The 19,076-nt window shown below is 49.4% G+C and overlaps 1 protein-coding gene across 12 annotated transcripts in view; it reads left to right on the forward strand.

Moving 5' to 3' along the window:
- Positions 1-1,333: 1,333 nt before the first annotated feature.
- The window catches only part of LOC309517007 (uncharacterized protein), a 62,369-nt gene continuing 44,626 nt past the window's right edge, over positions 1,334-19,076 (forward strand). For 10 of the 12 annotated variants that reach the window (XM_082195988.1, XM_082195992.1, XM_082195997.1 and 7 more), the window contains exons 1-4: positions 2,155-2,230; positions 15,147-15,505; positions 18,222-18,378; positions 18,869-18,896. In XM_082195988.1, coding sequence (XP_082052114.1) covers positions 2,170-2,230; positions 15,147-15,505; positions 18,222-18,378; positions 18,869-18,896 — 605 coding nt within the window. In that variant the 5' untranslated portion in view covers positions 2,155-2,169. Of the gene's footprint in view, positions 1,406-1,959; positions 2,074-2,154; positions 2,231-15,146; positions 15,506-18,221; positions 18,379-18,868; positions 18,897-19,076 lie in introns of those variants that run through there. The other 2 variants (XM_082195996.1, XM_082195995.1) reach the window with 2 other exon arrangements.

Raw genomic sequence — 19,076 nt, forward strand, 5'->3', positions numbered from 1 at the left:
ATGTCCCTAACTCTGGCCCACAAAGGCTGATACAACCCAGAGCATGGGCGTATCTGTAATATCCTAAATCCACCCAACAGCAAGGATCAGGGTGTTAAGTTTGCATCTTAAACTCTACTTATTACTGGAATTTGGTTTTGAAAAAGTTTCCAAACCGCCCTTCGCCCAGTGGATTCCAGGGCAGTATACGAAAAGCTTAAAAAAAGGGGATTCATATAAAATACAATTAAAGAACATTTTTCAGAACTAAGAGGCAGCAAATGCTATAAATATGTTTATTATATATTTATTATTTAGCACAGTAATTATGAGGACCAAAAAGAAAAACAACACAGCCTACTTTAATCATCATCAGCTAAGATAATTGTGCTAAGCGCAGAAACAAGTTAGTTCACTGTTAACTGTCAGACAGCGAAATTAACTTTAATCCTTTAAACGTTTCAGCAATGTCAGGGAAAGTTTCTGTAAACGCAAACTATTTGTGGAACTACTGTTCTTTGTCACATTTATACTGAAACACCAGGATCAGCCTATAATTTTGTAAAACGTGAAATTGTAACCGAAATCAAGCAAGGTAAGAAGCAGCGACTATGAAAAAAGGCAGTTGCACACCATTCTTTAAGTATCATCACTTCATGGGATACTGGGCTGTGGTAATTTCCAGACGACCGGTTTTTCCACGTTCATATTAATTTGGACAATTTGCGGAGATTTTATTTCCTTAAACGTTGATAGAATTAAAACGACATACATACATAAGCACGCACACAATATTAAATCCCTCCAGACATGCATCGGGCACCCCTTCTGCAGAGACACACTTCCTGGAAGCCCTTAAGCATTATCACTAATTTATTATTTGGCAGCGCAAGTTTTCTGAGTACAGAGTTTGGGAGTCCCTAGTTTTGCGGGTGAAGGAGAGGAACTGCAGAGGAGAAAATGCGTGACCCTGGGGGGGGGGAAAGAGGTTTTGGGGAAAGGCTGGGGGGGTCCTAGTTTCTGACGTAATCCCAATCCCCCTCCCAGCAGACAATAGACCCCATTCATCCTTCTTCCTCGCCCCCCGCCCCTCTCACGATCTGTTCACACACAAAGAAACCCATTCAGCGCCCAAGAGGGCCCAGCCGCTCTCCTGCCTCTGGTTGGTGGATTCCCCCGTCACTCATTGCATTCCCCCACCCGAAAGGGGGTGTGTCGCTGCCCCCTTTCAGCCTATCTTTGTCTCGCTGTCAGATTTCGCCCCCCCTCCCCGCCACCAGCGGCGCCGCTGCCACTCCCTCTTTTTTGCGATTGGCCGCGGTGGGCGTGGCCACGGCACCGGGACTCCGCCCCCCCGCCCGTGGCTGCTCAGTTGCGGTTGGGCCTTGGAGGTGTCAACATCTCTCTCTCGCTCCTATCTGCTAAGGTACAGTGCAGCCTTGTCCAGGGCCCTCTTCTTCCCTCTGCGCTGCCCTTCTCTCCTTGGTCGAGTCTCTGTGTCTCATTGACGGCGGCTGGCAAGGGGCTCTGCCAAGGTCTTGGGGAGTGGGAGGGGCAAGGGGGTCCGCGTGCCTGTGCGCTTTTTGCCTTAATCATAGTAGCGTGCTCCAAATTGTTGATCGGGTTCCTTAGAGGGGTTGATCCTTTGTGGGGTGATCTTGCTTAAATGACAGAAAATGACATTGCATGATGGGGAGGGGGGTGGGGATTTGTTTAGATTTGTCTTCTGCTCATCCCCAGATGATAAATCAAGTTTCCCCCGCCCCCGCCCACCCTCCGATCTTTCTGCCTCGGCTTCTGCTGCTTCTGATCATGTTTTCTCTGCGGATCTGTGCACCGGTGTTGCTTCTATATGTGTCCAGCGCGAGAGCGATGCGTGGCTTTCCATCCCTCAATCTGTTCACTTCATTGCCTTCCCTATGTCTCTCTTATACATGACTCCATCTGCCTGCCCGCCCGTCCCTCCATCCATCCATCTAGCCCTTCATTGGTGGCCAGCCAGAGAATGTCAGCTGCTGAATTTCTGCAGGGTTCCTTCTGATGCTCTCCTCCCTCCTCCATTCCCGCCTACACCCTATTCTGGGCTTTGCTCAGGTATGAATATGCAGTCCTTTCTTGCCTTTGAGCCTGGGACCCGGTAGCATTAAATAAAAAAAAACTCACCCCAAACCTACTGAGGATGTAAATGGGATGGAGGCAACTATTCTTGCCAAGGAGAAATACCTACAGCACTGTACTGCAAAGGCCTCTGGTAAGGTGCTTTTGCCGAGGCTTGGTGGGTGGAAACAGAACCATTAATGTAAAGAGAAATGGGGGGTTGTAAAGGGGACTTAATCCGAAGAGGTTTGGAATGACAATGGAAGATGGCACTGCAGAAGGATGTGGAATATGGGTGCAGGTTGTAACCCTCGTACACCTGGATTTACCGGCAAGAATAGGCCTGTCTTCCGTCTGCCAAGGTGGCTTGGCAATGCAGGCTTTCCACTGCAAAGAGTTCTCTGCAAGAAGTGGAATTCTCAAGGATAATGTGATTCTGTGTGGCCTCTACATTTCTATATATCTGCCATGCTTTAGTAGCGGGGAGACCGTTGGGTGGTTTCAGCGGCTGAATGTGTCACCCAGTGAACTGAAAGCATGATTGGATGCCTGCATTCATTGCACATTGGAATTTCTAAGTATTATGCCCAAAATAATATAAAGCATTTCAGGAATGCAGCGGAGTGTTTTCATGCTGAAAAATTGAGGTATTTGTAGTTTGGGGTTTTGTTTTGTGGTGGGTTTCTTTTTGGTGATTTTCTTTTGCATGTGTCTAACCTCTAATTCAAGACAGCTGAAAGAGCCATCTGAATTTAATCAAGCCAATTACAGAGTTTTATCTAAAAGTCCACTAAAATGCTCAGATTTGATATGCAAATCTGAGGAATGCTTAGCATTTGGAACTTGCTGTGTCAACAGAATGGTGAATTCCAGAGGGGCGTGTGTGTGGCTGTGTTAGCCTGTTGTAATGAAAACAGCAAAGAGTCATGTGGCTAATGATTTATTTATTTTTTTGGTGGCATAAGCTTTTGTGGACTAGAACCTAATTCATTAAATGAATTGGCAAAATAGTTGCAACCCTTCCATTGGCCCAGTTTGCATGTAACACTAAGCTAAACTATAGCTTAGTGTGTGTGATCAAATCTTGCAAGAGCCTGGAGAGGAGAGACTTGCCCACGTTGTTGCTCTCCTGTGGTTTCGCTGCTGTGCTAAGCCAAGGCATGATTTAGCTCAGTGTGTCATTCAGGTCCAGGCTCATGGTTTAGCTGTTCCAGGCAAACCATAAGCAATAACCAAGGTTTGTCCTAAAGACTACAGCCAATGGTTTGCCTAGGAGAGTTAAACCAGGAGCCTGGACTTAGGCAACACAATAAACCATAGCTTAGCTCAAGTGGGTACGACCTCATCTTTCAAGATCCTGTACACTTGATCATGATTTGGCTTAGTGTAGTGTGTGAATGAGGGCATTGTGTGCTGTGTGTGTTCTAGTGTCCCTCACTCCCTTTAAATGTCTGAAGGGTTTCTTTTGACAGATGATTTGGTTTCTGGATTATATGACCCCCAACACCCACCCACCAGGCCTTTCATAAAGTTACATTCATCTGTTCTTAAAACTGAGACATGCAAGTGGGAAAGGCAGACTTACTGAACTAATGAAAAGTTGAGGATGCCTGTTAGGTTGTGGTTTAGTACAGAAAGTTAATATATTTGAGTCTTAAGAACCATCTTTCTTTTATCATGCCTGCCACTCAACAAAATGTGGGATGCGTCGCTCAAAAGGCATTTGCTGGCCATTAGTTAGCAGCCAGGAAGTGCTTTGTGTCCAAAGAGGCTGTCTGTCTGATTTCATAACCCTGGAGAGGTGAATATTTTCAGCTGAAGTGGGCCAGTGGAAATGGTGGTGGGTTTATTTCCTGATCCTTGATGTCACATGTGTTTTTCATATTTCTGTGAACTGTGGCCAGAGATTTAAGGCAGACTTTTTATGGGGAAGGTGGTAGAAGAGGAGTAGTTTGAGGAGACACATGGTAATTGATGTTGGGATGTTCAGCAGTGGGCCGGACGGTGAGCATTTCATTCCAAATTCTTGAAGGAGAGAGGCCTGCAGGGGTGGTTGCAGTGCTGTACGTAATGCTAGACATTACACAAATCAGAGAGGTGTTTTTCCTTTTTTAAAAAAGAAAGAAGTTAATTCCAAGTAATCCTGGTTTCATGTTGAGCTGGGGCTAGAACTGAGAGAGATCTGGTTAATTTCCTTTGCCCTCCCCACACAGCCCTGTCTCCTCTGGACTTGAGCACCAAACAGTTATGTTGTCGGCAACCCGGTATTTATAGCTGCAACGGGCGCCTTTACACCATGGAGGCAGCCTGCTCCCTGCCCCCCACCTCCCAACCCTCCCAGCTCAGTCCTAAACTTGGAACAGGGATTTTGGCAGAAAGGTCTGGATACGTTGGGAGTCATATGAGCCGGCCGGCAAAACAATTAGCAGGCGTGTCGTGAGCTCTGCAGAAAGGGGTGGAGGGGGGGGAGGTTATGTGGGAAGACGCAAAAGTGGCACACACGCCACACATATGTGGGGAGTGACACACATTCAAGTCGGGTTTGTTATTTCACTCTGTGACTGTGATAGTTATAAAGATAGTGGCCGTCACCCCAGAGAGGCCCAGGGTTTTTGGGAGTCCTGGCTCCCAGCCACTTGGCTAGAACCCACATAGTTCCCCATCCTGTTTCCAGATGAATCCAGGAGAGTCCTTTCTCCCTGTCCTCTTGCTCTGATGCAGGCTTCCCCAACTTGGTGCCCTCCATATATATTGGACGCATCAGCAAGGCTGGCAGCTCTGATGCATCTGGTGCCATCGTTCCTGTCACATAGCTCAGGACTGATTTCTACAAACTCTTCTGTGTTCCTTCCTTCCTTGCCTCTTAGACAGGTATGGAGACCCTGCAGCCTTTCAGCTGCTACTGAACTACAACTCCCATCATCCCTAGCTACTGGTGACACTTGCAGGGCTGATGGGAGTTGTAAGTTAGCCACATCTCAGAGGGGCAAAGGCTCCCCACGCCGCCTCTTGGGGAATCCAGGATGCTGGTCTCCTGACATCTCCTGATGCCTTCCCTCAAGAAAGTCAACTATCCCGACTCCCAGATTCCTCCTGCCTTTAAATCTTGGCTAGCCAAATAATGAATTGAGGTTCATTTTGGAAATGGGTGGGGGAAGAAGGTGGAGAAGGCGCTGCTGCTGTGCCCCATAAGGAAAAGGGCACAGAATTCCCCAGGGGCCCATATGGTGGAGACCTAGAAGAGGAACTGGTGACCCATTTGCACTACACATTTAAGGCGGTATTCTACCACTTTAAGCAGTCATGCTCCCCTAAAGAATCCTGGGTAATTTGTCAAAGCTGCTGAGAGTTGTTAGGAGATCCCATTCCACTCATAGAGCTACAGTTCTCAGAGTCTTTTAACGCTCAATCCCTCTTTCCAGGGAACTCTGGGAATTGTAACTCCCTGGAGGGGATGGGGATCTCCTAACAACTCTCAGCGCCTCTTAACAAGCTACAGTTCTCAGGATTCTTTTAGGGAATTGGTGACTGTTTAACGTGGTAGAATACCGTTTAAAATGAATAGATCAGATAGAGCCTGATCAGATGGGGACGCGGGTGGCGCAGTGGTCTAAACCACTGAGCCGCTTCTAGGGCTTGCTGATCGGAAGGTCGGTGGTTTGAATCCGCCCGATGCGGTGAGCTCCCGTTGCTCTTTCCCAGCTTCTGCCAACCTGGCAGTTTGGAAGCACACCAGTGCAAGTACATAAATAGGTACCGCTGCGGTGGGTAGGTAAACAGTGTTTACATGCGCTCTGGCTTCTGTCACGGTGTCCCGTTGCTCCAGAAGCGGTTTAGTCATGCTGTCTGCGGTCAAACGCCAGCTCGCTCTGCCTGAAGCGAGATGAGCGCCACACCCCAAAGTCGCCTTTGACTGGACTTAACTGTCCAGAGGTCATTTACCTTTTTTATTTTTTTAAACTTTATACACTTGAAATGTCATGAGGCCTACCTGGATGTGAAGTGAAATGGCATTTATATAGTGTTCATTGACATTGCAGTGGGGAGATGGGGGTCCTTTGGCCCTTCAGATGTTGGACTCTTAAACTCCCATCATCCCTGACCATTAGCCATGCTGGCCAGGCCTCATGGGAGATGAGAGTCCAACAACAGCGGGAGGCCCGCAGATTCCCCACCCCTGGTTTAAGTTTTATGTAAACCACCCTGCAATCTCAATATATTCAGTTAAACAGAGCAAAAAAAGATAATGTAGAGATGTTCTCTCTGAAGGGTGTAGGTAAATGTATGTATCTGAACCAAGTATGTCGGTTTTACAGATAATTATTGAATGGATGGCCCCCACTTCCTGTTCTGACCAGCTGTTCCTCTTCCCCTCCCTGCAGAGGCAGCTGCCATAGTATTTTACCTCAGAAACACAGCACTGGGGGTAACATGGCTGCTTTCACGGCCTACTCTCCCTCCCTCCGTGCCCATAATCCCTAAAGCAGTCATGGAGCTTTGGGGTGCAGCCACCATTGCGCCGCCTGAAAGTGCCATGCCATGTTGATATCTCTGCTCTTGGTCTTCTAAATTAAAAAGCAGAGAGAGGAGGGATCAGCTTGTAGGTTCAACAGAAGCCGCAGTGAGGAATTGGTCCCTGTGTTCCTCTCCCTTCCACACCAAGAGATACCGTGGCAGGAATATCTGCTAGGACTCAGCCAAGTAGAAGAAGGATTTGCTTTGTTTGCTGTCACTGTTTCCCTTGGGCCCCGAGAGCAGTTGCGGTGACTACGGCTGTGCTGCTGAGTTCGTGTTGCCTCAAAGAGCCTGAGATCCTTGTGGCAGAGGGCAGATGGAGAGGAAGCGTTAGCAGTGCTGAGACAGCTCTCCATAGATGCATCTTCCCTCCTCCTCTTGGTAGCCTTGAAAAGCTAAAACCACTGAAATAGGTGTGGCATACTTTTGTCCATGGCTCTTGCATGCCTAGGAGAGTCAGTGTGGCATACCGGTTAGAGTTTTGGACTAAGACCTGAGAGATCGGGGTTCAAATCCCCCTACCCACACACCCCAGCCATCAATCTCACTAGGTGACCTCAGGCTGGTCACAGAGAGGCGGAGAATCATGTATGCCACCTTCAGCTCCTTGGAGAATAAGAGGGGCTACAAATGTAGTGAACAAATAAAAACAATTTATTTTTTTGTGGCTTGGTTTGTTGGTCGGTTATTCCGCTGCATTATGTGGATGGTGTTAGAAATTAGCCAGGTGCGTTTTACGACTGACGCAGGTCCAATTGTGACCATGTGGGCATCTCTCGGTGCCATGTTCGTGACTGGGGAAAGCAAAATGTCACTTAGAGAAGGATCTGAAATGTTTTCCTTGAAGCTTGAATTTGTTTTATTCTCGGTTGTTTTATACAATATTTTAATGTGTTGTAAACCGCTTGGAGATTTAAAAATATAAAGTGGGTACCTGAGGTACCACTTTAGCTAATGGGGCCTCCCGCTGCCGCCGCGCCACTGGAACACGATTTCTGTTCTCATCCTGAAGCAAAGTTCTTAACCCAAGGTACTATTTCTGGGTTAGCGGAGTCCGTAACCTGAAGCATCTGTAACCTGAAGCGTCTGTAACCCGAAGTACCACTATTATTATTATTAATTGCAAAAAATGGCACCTAGACATTCCATTGCAGCAACTGTAACCTAGGTTTGAGGTGCCATTTGGCGATAAGATTATATATCTGCGTTTCTAACACTGCATGTCGAATGGAAATCGTTCGCTTGGCTTGCTTTTGGCCAAACGCTGGTCAACTTTGTTTGCTGAACATAAAACAAGTAAGGCCTGTGAGTGTGTGTTTGAAGTGTCTTGGAATTGTAGAGGGTTCCTCACTAGTCAATGCTGGTAACAGGAAACAGGCCTCCTTGGTTTCTTGGGAGGTGGGGGGGGCTATGATGTTATGCTAGGAGGAGGTGGGCAGCTAGTTCCCATCACTTCTGCCTTTGCTTTGGGTTGTTGCCACAACAAGAAAGTTTGACAGGTGAGAAGCAGAAGGTGATGACTCCCAACACAAATAGGTTCGAGCGGGTGGCTGAGAATCAAGCAGAGCGTGCAAGTCAGGCCCCGCCTTCTGGGGGTTTAAGGAGCCTCCGAAATTGGGGAGGCAGCCACACCAAAAATATTCCGGTCATCCCAAGCAAAACAAACTCCTGTGGCTATCTTAACTAACAATTATAGGACGATTTCATCCCACGGGATGCTGCTTCCCGCTCTTAACCCACTCGAGCCCGTTTCCCTGTCTCTGCCCAGGGTTCCTCCCCATGGCCTCCATCTCTGTCTCAGGAGGAGCCCTTCCGGCCTTGAGTGCCCAGGAATCCTGGCTCCCAGCCTCTCCCTCCTGGAGCAGTAGGCATCAACCACTCCCTTCTCGCTTCTCATCTTCAACCAGCTTTGAAGATGAGATACTTCAACTGGCACCTCTGCCCAGATCTGCGTTTTCTGCCTCTTTAGCCATGCCGCGCCCCAGAGGGAGACGCATTTGGAACCAATTACCTCTGGGCATGGTGCCACTCAGTGCGGCTTCCTTTTGGAATATCCGGGCCAGATCAAAAACCCACAGGGCCTAAAAGCCCTGCATGTCCCCCTCCACCCTGAGATTTTTCAGTATGGTGCAAATGTTTAACCCAAATGTCTCTTTATATTTCTTCCATGCATCTCCCTCCCTCTCTCTCTCTCTGCCTCTCCTAACCCACAGTGCCCGCCCATCAACATTTCTCTCATTGTCCGTTTGGTGCCGGAAAGGCGAGGGCTCGAAGTTGTCCCTGCTCTTCAGGTTGCCATGCTTGCCAATACCAGCTGGGCTGTGGGTTTTCAAGGGCATTCTTGTGATTCCATTGCGGGTGCTGCCAATCTCAAACCAACAGGCAAGCGCCAGGGGGCATTGGCAGGGCAACCTCCATAAAGCAGAGGGGAGGGAGGAACTTTACCTCCTTTGACCAACTCCCCCCCCCCAAAAAAAAAAAAACCACAACACAAATTTTGGATCATATTGTCCTTTCCTTGTTTCAGCCCACTGTGTTCCCCGTTTCCCCATCTCTGTGGAGGCTTCTTTACTGTCCCATTCTTTCTGGCACATCCCTGGGACACAGGACGCAGAAACACCCTTTGATTGTTGCGACTCCTTTCCTCTACACCTCCCTTCACCAAAGATTGCGTCCCCTTCCTGGGAACGATGTTGTATTAGCTCACTTGCAAATGTGTTCCCTCGCATGGGTTTTAAATAAATAAACTGCTTGCTGCAATCCATGAGGTGTAGCATGAAATAAATAAATGATTCACCTACTATTTAAAATGAGTCTTGTGATGATCATAGCTACATTTGGCTCTCTGGAGAATCCAGGCATGTAGGGGTCACAGCAAGACCTCCTGAGCCTTCTCTGCCAGATCCCGCTTCCTTCCCAGAAAACCTCGTGTGTTCACGTTCCCAGATCTCACTTGCCAAATCCAGAACGGGGTCTCTGCAGTTGTCCTTTTACCATCAGGATAATGTGAAGGCAGCAAATTTCAGCTCTTTGCCTTGAAAAGTTTCACCTGTTGATTTGTGCATTGCACACCTCTGTTAAGGAACTGGCTGGGTGTGTGCTTTATTTTTTCAGGGCCTTTGGGCAACCCTAACATCCCCTACGACTCCCTAGTTTTGAGTTCTGTGCCACAATAAGGCTCCAACCTTTTTTCTTCTTCCCTGGCCTTCAAATTCATCAAACGACACTTCCCCCCAGGATTGCATCCCCATGTTGGGGAAAACCTGGTTAATTTCTGTCTGTCTCAGGCAACTGCTAAAAAGCACAAGAGCTCCACTAAGGGGGGGGGGAGGGACAATTATAGCCTGTGTGTTGGAGCTTGAATGAAAAATGCCTCAGTAAGTTCCAAACTTCTCTCTCCCTCCGGTCTTTGACCGGCCTCTTCTTTTTGGGGGGTTTGGAGCCTGTGGAAGATTTTAGGACCGGAGACCGTCATAGGAATCTTTTTGCTCTGTCAAGGCCCCGAGGGGCCTGAGGCAATTGTTTGCCACCACCCTAATGGCCTCACCCTGGGATTGCTCAGCAAATTAATTAGCTAACGAGGGCGCAGCTGGCTCGTTAGTGCCACTTGGCTGGGCACTGTTTGGCAGGACTTGATGTTGCTTGACGCTGCTCTTGCCTCAGACTTGCCTGGTTCGGGTGTTGTCCAATCCCCTCCGGTGGGGTGGGAGTGCGGCCTGGTGGGAGGCAGACAGCACGGGGTGTGCTGGAAAGCCGGGGCGATGTTCTGCCAGAAATGAAGAGAAAAGAAAAAGTTGCCCGGGGCAGGCGAGGGCTGGAGCCAGGACTCCTGGGTTCCTTTTAGGCAAGGACTGCAGCTTAGTGGTTCAGAGCAGTGGAACAGCAAGCCCGAACTCCTGGGTTCTTTGGGCATAGAGCCGGGCCTAGTGCCGTGGTTGCCTTTCCCTCTGTAGACAGTAGGTGTGGTACTTCGAAGGCTGGGCCTGTGCAGATAATTGTTTTCACGCCTTATTGGTAAACGGTCCTATAAAACAGCCAAAGCTCTGGGGTTCGCAAAGTGTATGTTTCAGTAAAGGGGTCAGTAGAGCCAGATGTCCTCTGGTTATTTTGCAAAGGGGCAGGGGGCTGGTTACCTTAGTCTGGAGAGTGCATGTTTAAGGAGAAATGGCAGTGTAAGAGAGAGAGAAAGATCTGGTTAGCTTAGGAGAGGAGTGATCACCCAGGGCGTTTTAATTTATGTCAGTGTTTAGAATATGGCACCACTGTTGGTTCGAAATTAATTCAAAGTAAACAGGAGTGAGCTTGTTTATGCGTTGTAGAATGTACCAAACATGGAGAAATAAGGTATAAGGACTTCAGGGTTCTCTAGGAGGAGCAGAGAGGCAGCATCAGCGTTAAAAGGGAAAGAAAAAAAGGAGCAACCTGGCATGTATGGTTTTTCTCTGGTGCCAGCGCATTAGTGCTCCTGGGTTCTTGGGCAGGGGTGCGGCAGCTTCAGCAGGTGGTTGCCAGGCACAGGTACACTCAGCAGGCTGCACCTGCCTTGGTTGGCAGCCAAAGGGCGTCACCTACCACCCTTTGCTCTTTGTGGGAATATGTGGAGCCGCTTTGCCTCCCCCACCGTAGCACCACACAGACTTTTCTCTCTTTTTCTTTCTCTCTCTTCTGTCCCCCCTCACTTCCTGCATCGGAGAGCAAGGTGCCCAACCGTCAGCCCTTGCCCACCTTTCCTGTTGCACCGAGCCTCTCTCAGTTGCACCCACCCTTCCTGAAATAATTGAATTCCTAGCAACTGACAGATCAGCGCGGAGGCAGATCAAAGACCAGGTTGCTTTGTGTGTTTATATCCTGCTTTTCTTCTGCCTTGGAACGCCAAGGCTGGGCAGCTGGTTCCAGGTCTGAGGGGGCTGTCAGGAGTGCCTCTCCCAGTGGGTTATTCTCTCCTGCGTTACTAGGTCTCCCTTGGGCATAAGTGGCAGTGGGCACTCTCATTGGCTCCCTGTGACTCTTGATGGAGGTCCTGGAAGCTGCCATTTTGATTTCCCACAATGCTCAGCAGGCTGCACCTGCTTTTTGGGGCATTCAGAGACCACCCTTTGCTCTGCATGTGAATGGCACCATGTGGGAGGGATGCTATATCAGGAGCATTGTGGGAAATTTCCGTGGCAGCTTATAGACCCAGCCACCCAGGGTACAAGGGTCATTAGTCGTCTTTGCCAGGGCACTAGGGCTTTGGTTATTACCCAAGGGTGCTGCATATTTGTCCCAGGCCTGCTCAAGACATCATACTTAGGGTCTCTCAGCCAGGGACTGACCAGAACCTGAACTCGGGTTACAGTGGTACCTCGGGTTAAGTACTTAATTCGTTATGGAGGTCTGTTCTTAACCTGAAACTGTTCTTAACCTGAAGCACTACTTTAGCTAATGGGGCCTCCTGCTGCTGCTGCTGCCGCACCGCCGGAGCACAAATTCTGTTCTCATCCTGAAGCAAAGTTCTTAACCCGAGGTACTATTTCTGGGTTAGCGGAGTCTGTAACCTGAAGCGTGTGTAACCTGAAGCATATGTTACTCGAGGTACCACTGTACAGTGGTGCCTCACAAGACAAAATTAATTCGTTCCGTGAATTTTTTCATCTAGCGAATTTTTCGTCTTGCGAAGCATGGTTTCCCATAGGAATGCATTGAAAACCAATTAATGCGTTCCTATGGTCAAAAAAAGTCCAAACAAAGCCAAATTTGGTACAACAAGAGTTTATTAAGTGCTCTTTAAAGTCACATACTGTAAAGAGCATTTCAAAATTCAAACCCAGAATTTTTTTAAAAAACAGCAGAGTGGCCCAATGGTCACAGAAAATCATAAAAATGCAGAAAAAAAACCCACAAGCTTCCAGATTTTTGCAAACCCCTTCCCAACACCAAGTCCTTGAATTCCAAACACCCCAACCCCAAATCCAAACCCCCCCCAAAAAAGTTTTAAAAGCTTAACTTACCAAATGGCTGCAAAAGAAGTTTTGGAAAAGCTTCAAAAATCACCAAAGTCTTTAAAAACCTCAAAAAAGGCTACTACATACACTGCGTTCTATGAGTTGCTCCTCGAAGTCAAGTCGCAACTGTATTAACGGTGTTAAGAAAAAGGAAACAAACTTGCAAGACGTTTTCGTCTTGCAAAGCAAGCCCATAGGGAAATTCGTCTTGCGAAGCAGCTCAAAAAACGCAAAACCCTTTCGTCTAGCGAGTTTTCCGTCTTGCGAGGCATTCGTCTTGCGGGGCACCACTGTACTTAAATTGTGCTGCGCCTCATTTAGAACTAAGTACCGTGATGTTGACATCCTGAGTGTTTGTTCTGACCTAACGTGAGAGGAAAATGCCGAAGAGCGGAGTTGCTTTGAACATACGCAGAGTGCTTCCCCATTTTTTTCATTTTTTATTTGCAGAGTCAGCACAGACAGCTCCCACATCCCTGGGGTTTGGGCTCTGGGTGTGCCGGTCTGAGCACGTGACACCAGACAAGTTTTGGCTCCTTGGATGCTCTGTTTCCATGTACCCAAATCAGGGTTCAGGGAAACCACTGGAGGCCGAGATGAGCAGGGGAAAGGTGTTGTAGAGAGTGCCAGACACCAGGACAAGCTCCTTTGAAAGAATAGCAGCGACAGAGCGGTCCTCTAGCGCAGTCTCATTCATGCAAAGCAACCGGCAAAGCCTCTTGTCGGAGAGGAGACCCCGGCGGCCGGCTGTGCGCCTGGAACAAGGACGCGAGTGTCTGGCTCCAGCAGCCCAAGCAAGTGAGGCTGCAGCTTATGCCAGCAAGCCCAGCAGGGGGCTGGTGGGGGTGGGTGGGAGAGAGCTGGAAAATCTAGCTCATCAGCCAGGCGGCTGACTGGGGTCGCTAGGCTGGGAATGAGGGAAGAGAGGCTGGGGGCCTGGATTTTCCAGGAGGAGAAGTTAAACTAGCAGGGTGCTTGATGATAGCGGGTTGTAGGCAGCCAGGGTTCCTGAGGGGGTTTCCCCCACCTTTGTGACACAGTTGAGTTGCTCAGCCACATTTTTGGCCCTGTTTTTCTAGCCTTTTCTCCCCTTGTCTGTTCCTGGCTTCCTTGTTAAGTCCCTTGACTGAGAGCAGCTCTGCTTATTGTGTCTAGAAGGTAACATCTGTGAGTCCACCGCCATCCAGTTTTTGTAAGTTCATACTAGAAAAGTGTGTGTGTGTGTGTGTGTGTGTGAGAGAGAGAGAGAGAGAGAGAGAAGAGACAGACAGACAGATGGAGAGAATTGCATACAAAGACAGGTTCTGGCAAACCCTGAGTTTTAAAATATTTTCATCCTGATTCATAATATCTTTCATTAATTCATCTGCCAATAATTATAGTTTTATTGTGTATGGGTAAATAGGAATCTATTAGACTCTTCCACACCAACTTCGGAGTACAGGCCTATTTGACGTCATATGGTTGTGGGTTTTTTTGTTTTGTTTTTTTTGGAGGGGGTTTCCCTAGATTTTGCAACATTTTGTGCATGTATCGAAATGGTGGTTCGGGTTGTATATTGCTTCCCAATCCCATTTTTTCTCTTTCACATGCCAATCAGATACCTCGAATCTTGCAAACTGTGCACAGAGTCTTTCTTCTGTAAGATTTTATACAAGAGTAATGAAATACGTTAAGTATCTTAGAGAATTCCAACTTTGTAAGGCTTGTATTTTGTGGAAAGGGAGGTGGGCGTGAATGTGTTTGGGTGTGTCAGGCCAGTGATGATGATGGGACCTTACAAAAACCTTTTTTAAAAAACGGCTATGTCCTCTCGGTCTTAAGGAAAAATCTGAACACATGGTGGGAGGTGGAAAATACATATGAATAAGAATATACTAGAAGGACAGCCTTTAAGTAGCAACTGCAGACAGTCCCCAACCCAACTCAACGGCTCTCTTTTTCTCTCGGCTCATTAAAACCACAGTATTCTGGCTGGGGACCCCAAAGTCCTGGTTCCAGTTACTTTTTGCTTTCCCACAATTGACTCCACCCTTGCCAAAACCCAGGCCTTATTTCCCAGTGATTACTTTGTAAACATGAACTGCTCTTTTATTGGCATGATAATGTTTGTTTAAGACGTTCCAGAGTTCAACGGATTTGGTCAGGTTTTGTATTTGATAGTCAAGTCAGTGCTTCAAATATTTCCTTTCGCTGCTCATCCCGCTCCTCAAAGATTCATGCTTGTTGTTTTTTCCCCATTCAGAGAAGTGGGGAATTTCACAGTGCTTTGCCTATGTGTCCTGAAATTTGCCGCATCTCTGGTTTGTGGGGTGGAGGGGGGAGATATGAGAAGCAAATGTGTGCAGAAGTTCACAGGAGCAGTGAAAAACGTTTAATACCCCACTGGTCTTATCTGAGCATCTTCCAGTCATATGGTACAAAAAGACATAGGCACCTGGAAGAACTGGGGGGGGGGGCACCACGGGCAATTATGATTTCCTGGGAAATGGAATTCTGTGCACCCATGGCTCAGGATTGGGGTGTCCCCTGTCTGATCTTTTCTGGTTTTTCTTCTCTCCCCGCCCGCAGCCATGGCTGTCCGAGCCCCTGCTCCGCGGGGCGACGCCAGCGCCGAGAGATACCTGTTTGTGGATCGCAACCAGGTGGGCAACCCAGCCTCCCAGGCTGACTGGACGGCCAAGCGGCTGGTGTGGGTCCCATCGGAGCGCCATGGCTTTGAGGCGGCCGGTCTGCGCGAAGAGCGGGGGGACGAGGTGCTGGTGGAGCTTGCTGAGAACGGGCGTCAGGTGCTGGTCGCCAAGGACGACATCCAGAAGATGAACCCCCCCAAGTTCACCAAGGTGGAGGACATGGCGGAGCTGACCTGCCTCAACGAAGCCTCTGTGCTGCACAACCTCAAGGACCGCTATTACTCAGGCCTCATCTATGTGAGTTGGCTTGCCGGGGGGAGTCTTGCCTCTCGGCTTCTCCTTTCCCTACCCATTTCAACTTTCCCCTGGTTGCCACCCTCCTGCCCACCCTCCACTTGGTCCCACCTGGGGAGCCAAGATCCCGTTTCCTGGCACTCCTTGCTGTGAGTAGCCCCTTCCCCTCCACGAGACCCCAGGCACTCTGGGCTTCCAGGCCCGCCTTTCTCGAACCCAGTGCTTCCCAAACTTGGGTCTCCAGCTGTTCTGGATTACAACTCCTGTCATCTCTGACCACTGGCCCTGCTGGCTAGGGATGATGGGAGTTGTAGTCCCAAAACAGCCGAAGACCCAAGTTTGGGCCTCTAGACTTGCCACCTTCTTGGCTGAACCCAAGAGTTCTGGCTTCCACCACCCCATTCTCTCATCCACCCAAAATACACCTGGGCTGGGAAATCCGAATGATGCAGCTCATACCGTTATTGCCACCATAAAGATAAAATGCGTAGAGTGGCACATAGCTGAATTGGGGGGGGGGCGCGGTGGCGGAAAAATGTCATTGGGTGCAATTCTTACTGGTGCAGAGAACTGCCACTCTAGGCCTTGTGTTCTCTTTGGAGAAAGCACCAGAAACTTGGTATTGGAAATCAGAATGGAAAACAGGCACTTTCTAGATTTTAAACTGGAAGCACATGGCTCTCAGGTTGAGGAGCTTGAGGCTCTCCAACTGGACTACAACTCCCATCATCCTTGACCACTGGTCACGCTGGGTGGGGCTGATGGGAGTTTGAGGCCAACAACATCAGGAGGGCCACGTGGTTGGGGAACTGGGGGGCCAGCCACATTTGGAGGGGCACAACCCCTGTCTGGAAGATCCAGGCCCGCTATAAGTATTTTTTCATTTCAGTGGTGGCAGCTAGGCCCCATTGGGTGACCTAAGCCAAACTGGAGCCCATGTGCCCCCTACTGGGGAACAGTTCCCAGAGTTTGTGCTCTTGGACCACAGATCTGTTCTCCCTTCTGAGTGGAGGTGCGGTTTTGTTCAGACGCTGAGCTGTTCAGTCGTAGCAGGCGCTGGTGCCAGGGAGGAGGAAGAGCTGGTTCTGGGGCTTAAAAGTTGGGCTTTTGTTGTTCCCAGTTTGTGGAGCCCGGGTGCGTGGGTGATGACGCCAGAAGGGGGGAGCTGAGTCTCCTCCACCCCAGTAACACACGCAGCTTAGCTACGAAAGGAAGCGGGGAGAGATGCCCCCTTCTCTTCTGCCCTGACTGGCATTGTCAGCTTTGGTTTCCGTGCCACCCAAGCGGGCACAAAAGGCTGCCCTGAGAGGCAGTGAGCCAAGGCATTCTCTCAGCCGCACGTCATTGCTGACTCGCGGACAGCCCAGCAACCCTCCCTTCCCCCGTTCCAGTCCCCACCCCTGCAGCTGGGTATCGGGGCGGGGAACGGACTAGACCTGTTTAGCTAGAACGGGAGCCCGCGACGAGGTGTGAAACAAATTCTCCCGAGGGCGCAGTTGCAAACACACACACTTCATCTTGAGAGTGGAAGGCTCTAGATTGTGGGTTGCCTAGCTCTGCCACCTCCTTTGGGGCAGAGGGCCTCTTCTGTGGGAGATCCCAGCAGGGGGCACCTTTGGAGAAAGTGCCACATGGAATGGGGCTTCTGCAGCTTTCCTGGGCGGCATCTTTTTGCTCAGGTGTCCTCCCCCCCCCCCGCTGTTTACCCTACACCTGCCTCCCTGCAGTCCCAGCCTATTGCTTTGTGTTCTGTTCACATTCATCCAGTTTTATGCAGGCTTCCAGCCTCACTGGCCCTGCAGTAAAACTGTACAAGCATAGTCAGGGTTGGTCTTTGGGGTTGGGGCAGACGCCCAGGGCTCCACTCAGCAGAGCGATTCGCAGGGCCCCCAATACTGTTGCAGCTCCGGTTTATCTCATTTTGAAGTTGGGTGCAGCAATAGACTGTGCCCTTCCCGTAAGACCGTGAAGTCCAGAGTCTAAAATTATGTAAGCTCACCACTGGATTGCTTTGCCGTGCGTGGAACTCGGCTCTTAGTGTGGTACCATAAACCACCCCAAAATCGGGCCGGTGGTGGTGTGACAAAGACCAATCAACATTCAGCTTAATTACCAGCTTTAAAGAAAACCATGGCCACGGTAGCGTTAAGAATCGCCCCCCGTTGGGTTATGTGTGAACAGTCTGTTTGCCTTCTTAAGCTAGCCCACTGTATTTCCTTCTATAAAAAAACCCTGGCAGTATGTACCCAGGAGTGCCCTTGCAATGAAGCCACACGGGGCAATTGTTTTGGGGCAGGGGATTTTCTTGTGTCCATCAATCCACATCATTTTTTAAAAAGAGAGTTCTAGACCAAAACTCAGAGACTTTTCAGAGCTGAAAAAGCTGGGATCGCCTCTTTCTGCCGCATATATTGCTGTTCATGTAAACCAGGTGATTGGTCCCTGCTCAGCCTTAAGATACGCTTGATTGATAAATTGGAAGTGGATTAACTTAGCCTGCATCTCTTTTTCTTCCATTTTGCTTCCACCCGAAGCAGAAGCAATTTTCGAATTTTCAGATGTTGGTTTTGGAAGGAAGCACGGCAACTTGAGAGCGCTTGTGCGCAGGCATATTTTACCTTGCGGTTATGTGTGTGTTTTGGGAATGGGGCTTGCGGAGAACTGCTCTGACGTGCTGCTCCCCCTCCCTCACCCCCCCTTCCTTCTCCTGCAACGACAGACGTATTCGGGGCTTTTCTGCGTGGTCATCAACCCTTACAAGAACTTGCCCATCTACACGGAGCAGATCGTGGAAATGTACCGGGGCAAGAAGCGCCACGAGATGCCACCCCACATCTATGCCATCTCTGAGGCTGCCTATCGGAGCATGCTGCAGGGTACGAGTTGGAAAGCGAAGGGGGCGCACAGAGGTGCCATACATTTCAGACACTATGATGCCGCTTTAAACAGTCACGGCTTCCCCCCAAAGAATTCTGGGAACTGTAGTTTGTTAAGGGTGCTGAGAGTTGTTAGGAGATCCCTATTCTCCTCATTCTTTGGGGAAAGCCATGAGTGTTTAAAGAGGCATCTCATGGCGCCATAGAAGTGTGAATGTGGCCCGAGACTAGGGCTTGCTGTGGGAGGTGGGGAGGGGTGGAGAAGTTCCAGCCATTCCCCGTTCCAAACTGAATTGGAGGAGGGAAGAAGTGTGTGGCTTTGGGGTGAGTGTGCAGTGTGGTATGTGTCGGAGAGGTCCTAAGAATTCTGTGGTCAGGGAGCTTTGGGTGGGTGGGTGGTTGCATGTCTGCCTCTGGTGCCCTCTGGCGGAGGAGACAGCTCCTCCCTCTTGTCTCTGAACGGTCTCTCTTCTTCCTTTCCCCCTTCCAGACCGAGAGGATCAGTCGATCTTGTGCACGTGAGTGTCAGCAGGAACGGTTTACCTGCTGGGGAGGGGCTTTCAGCAGCAGGTATGTGGGTGAGCCAAAGGTCATTACACACCCATTGCTTCACATGCCTGTTTGCCTGCGGCTGTGGAAATCTCTGCGGGCCAAAAGGGCACCGAGCACCAAAACACACCAGTATCTGTCACAAGGCA

Source organism: Podarcis vaucheri, assembly GCF_965113315.1.
Source record: "Podarcis vaucheri genome assembly, chromosome: 13".
In the NCBI taxonomy this organism is placed as follows: domain Eukaryota; kingdom Metazoa; phylum Chordata; class Lepidosauria; order Squamata; family Lacertidae; genus Podarcis; species Podarcis vaucheri.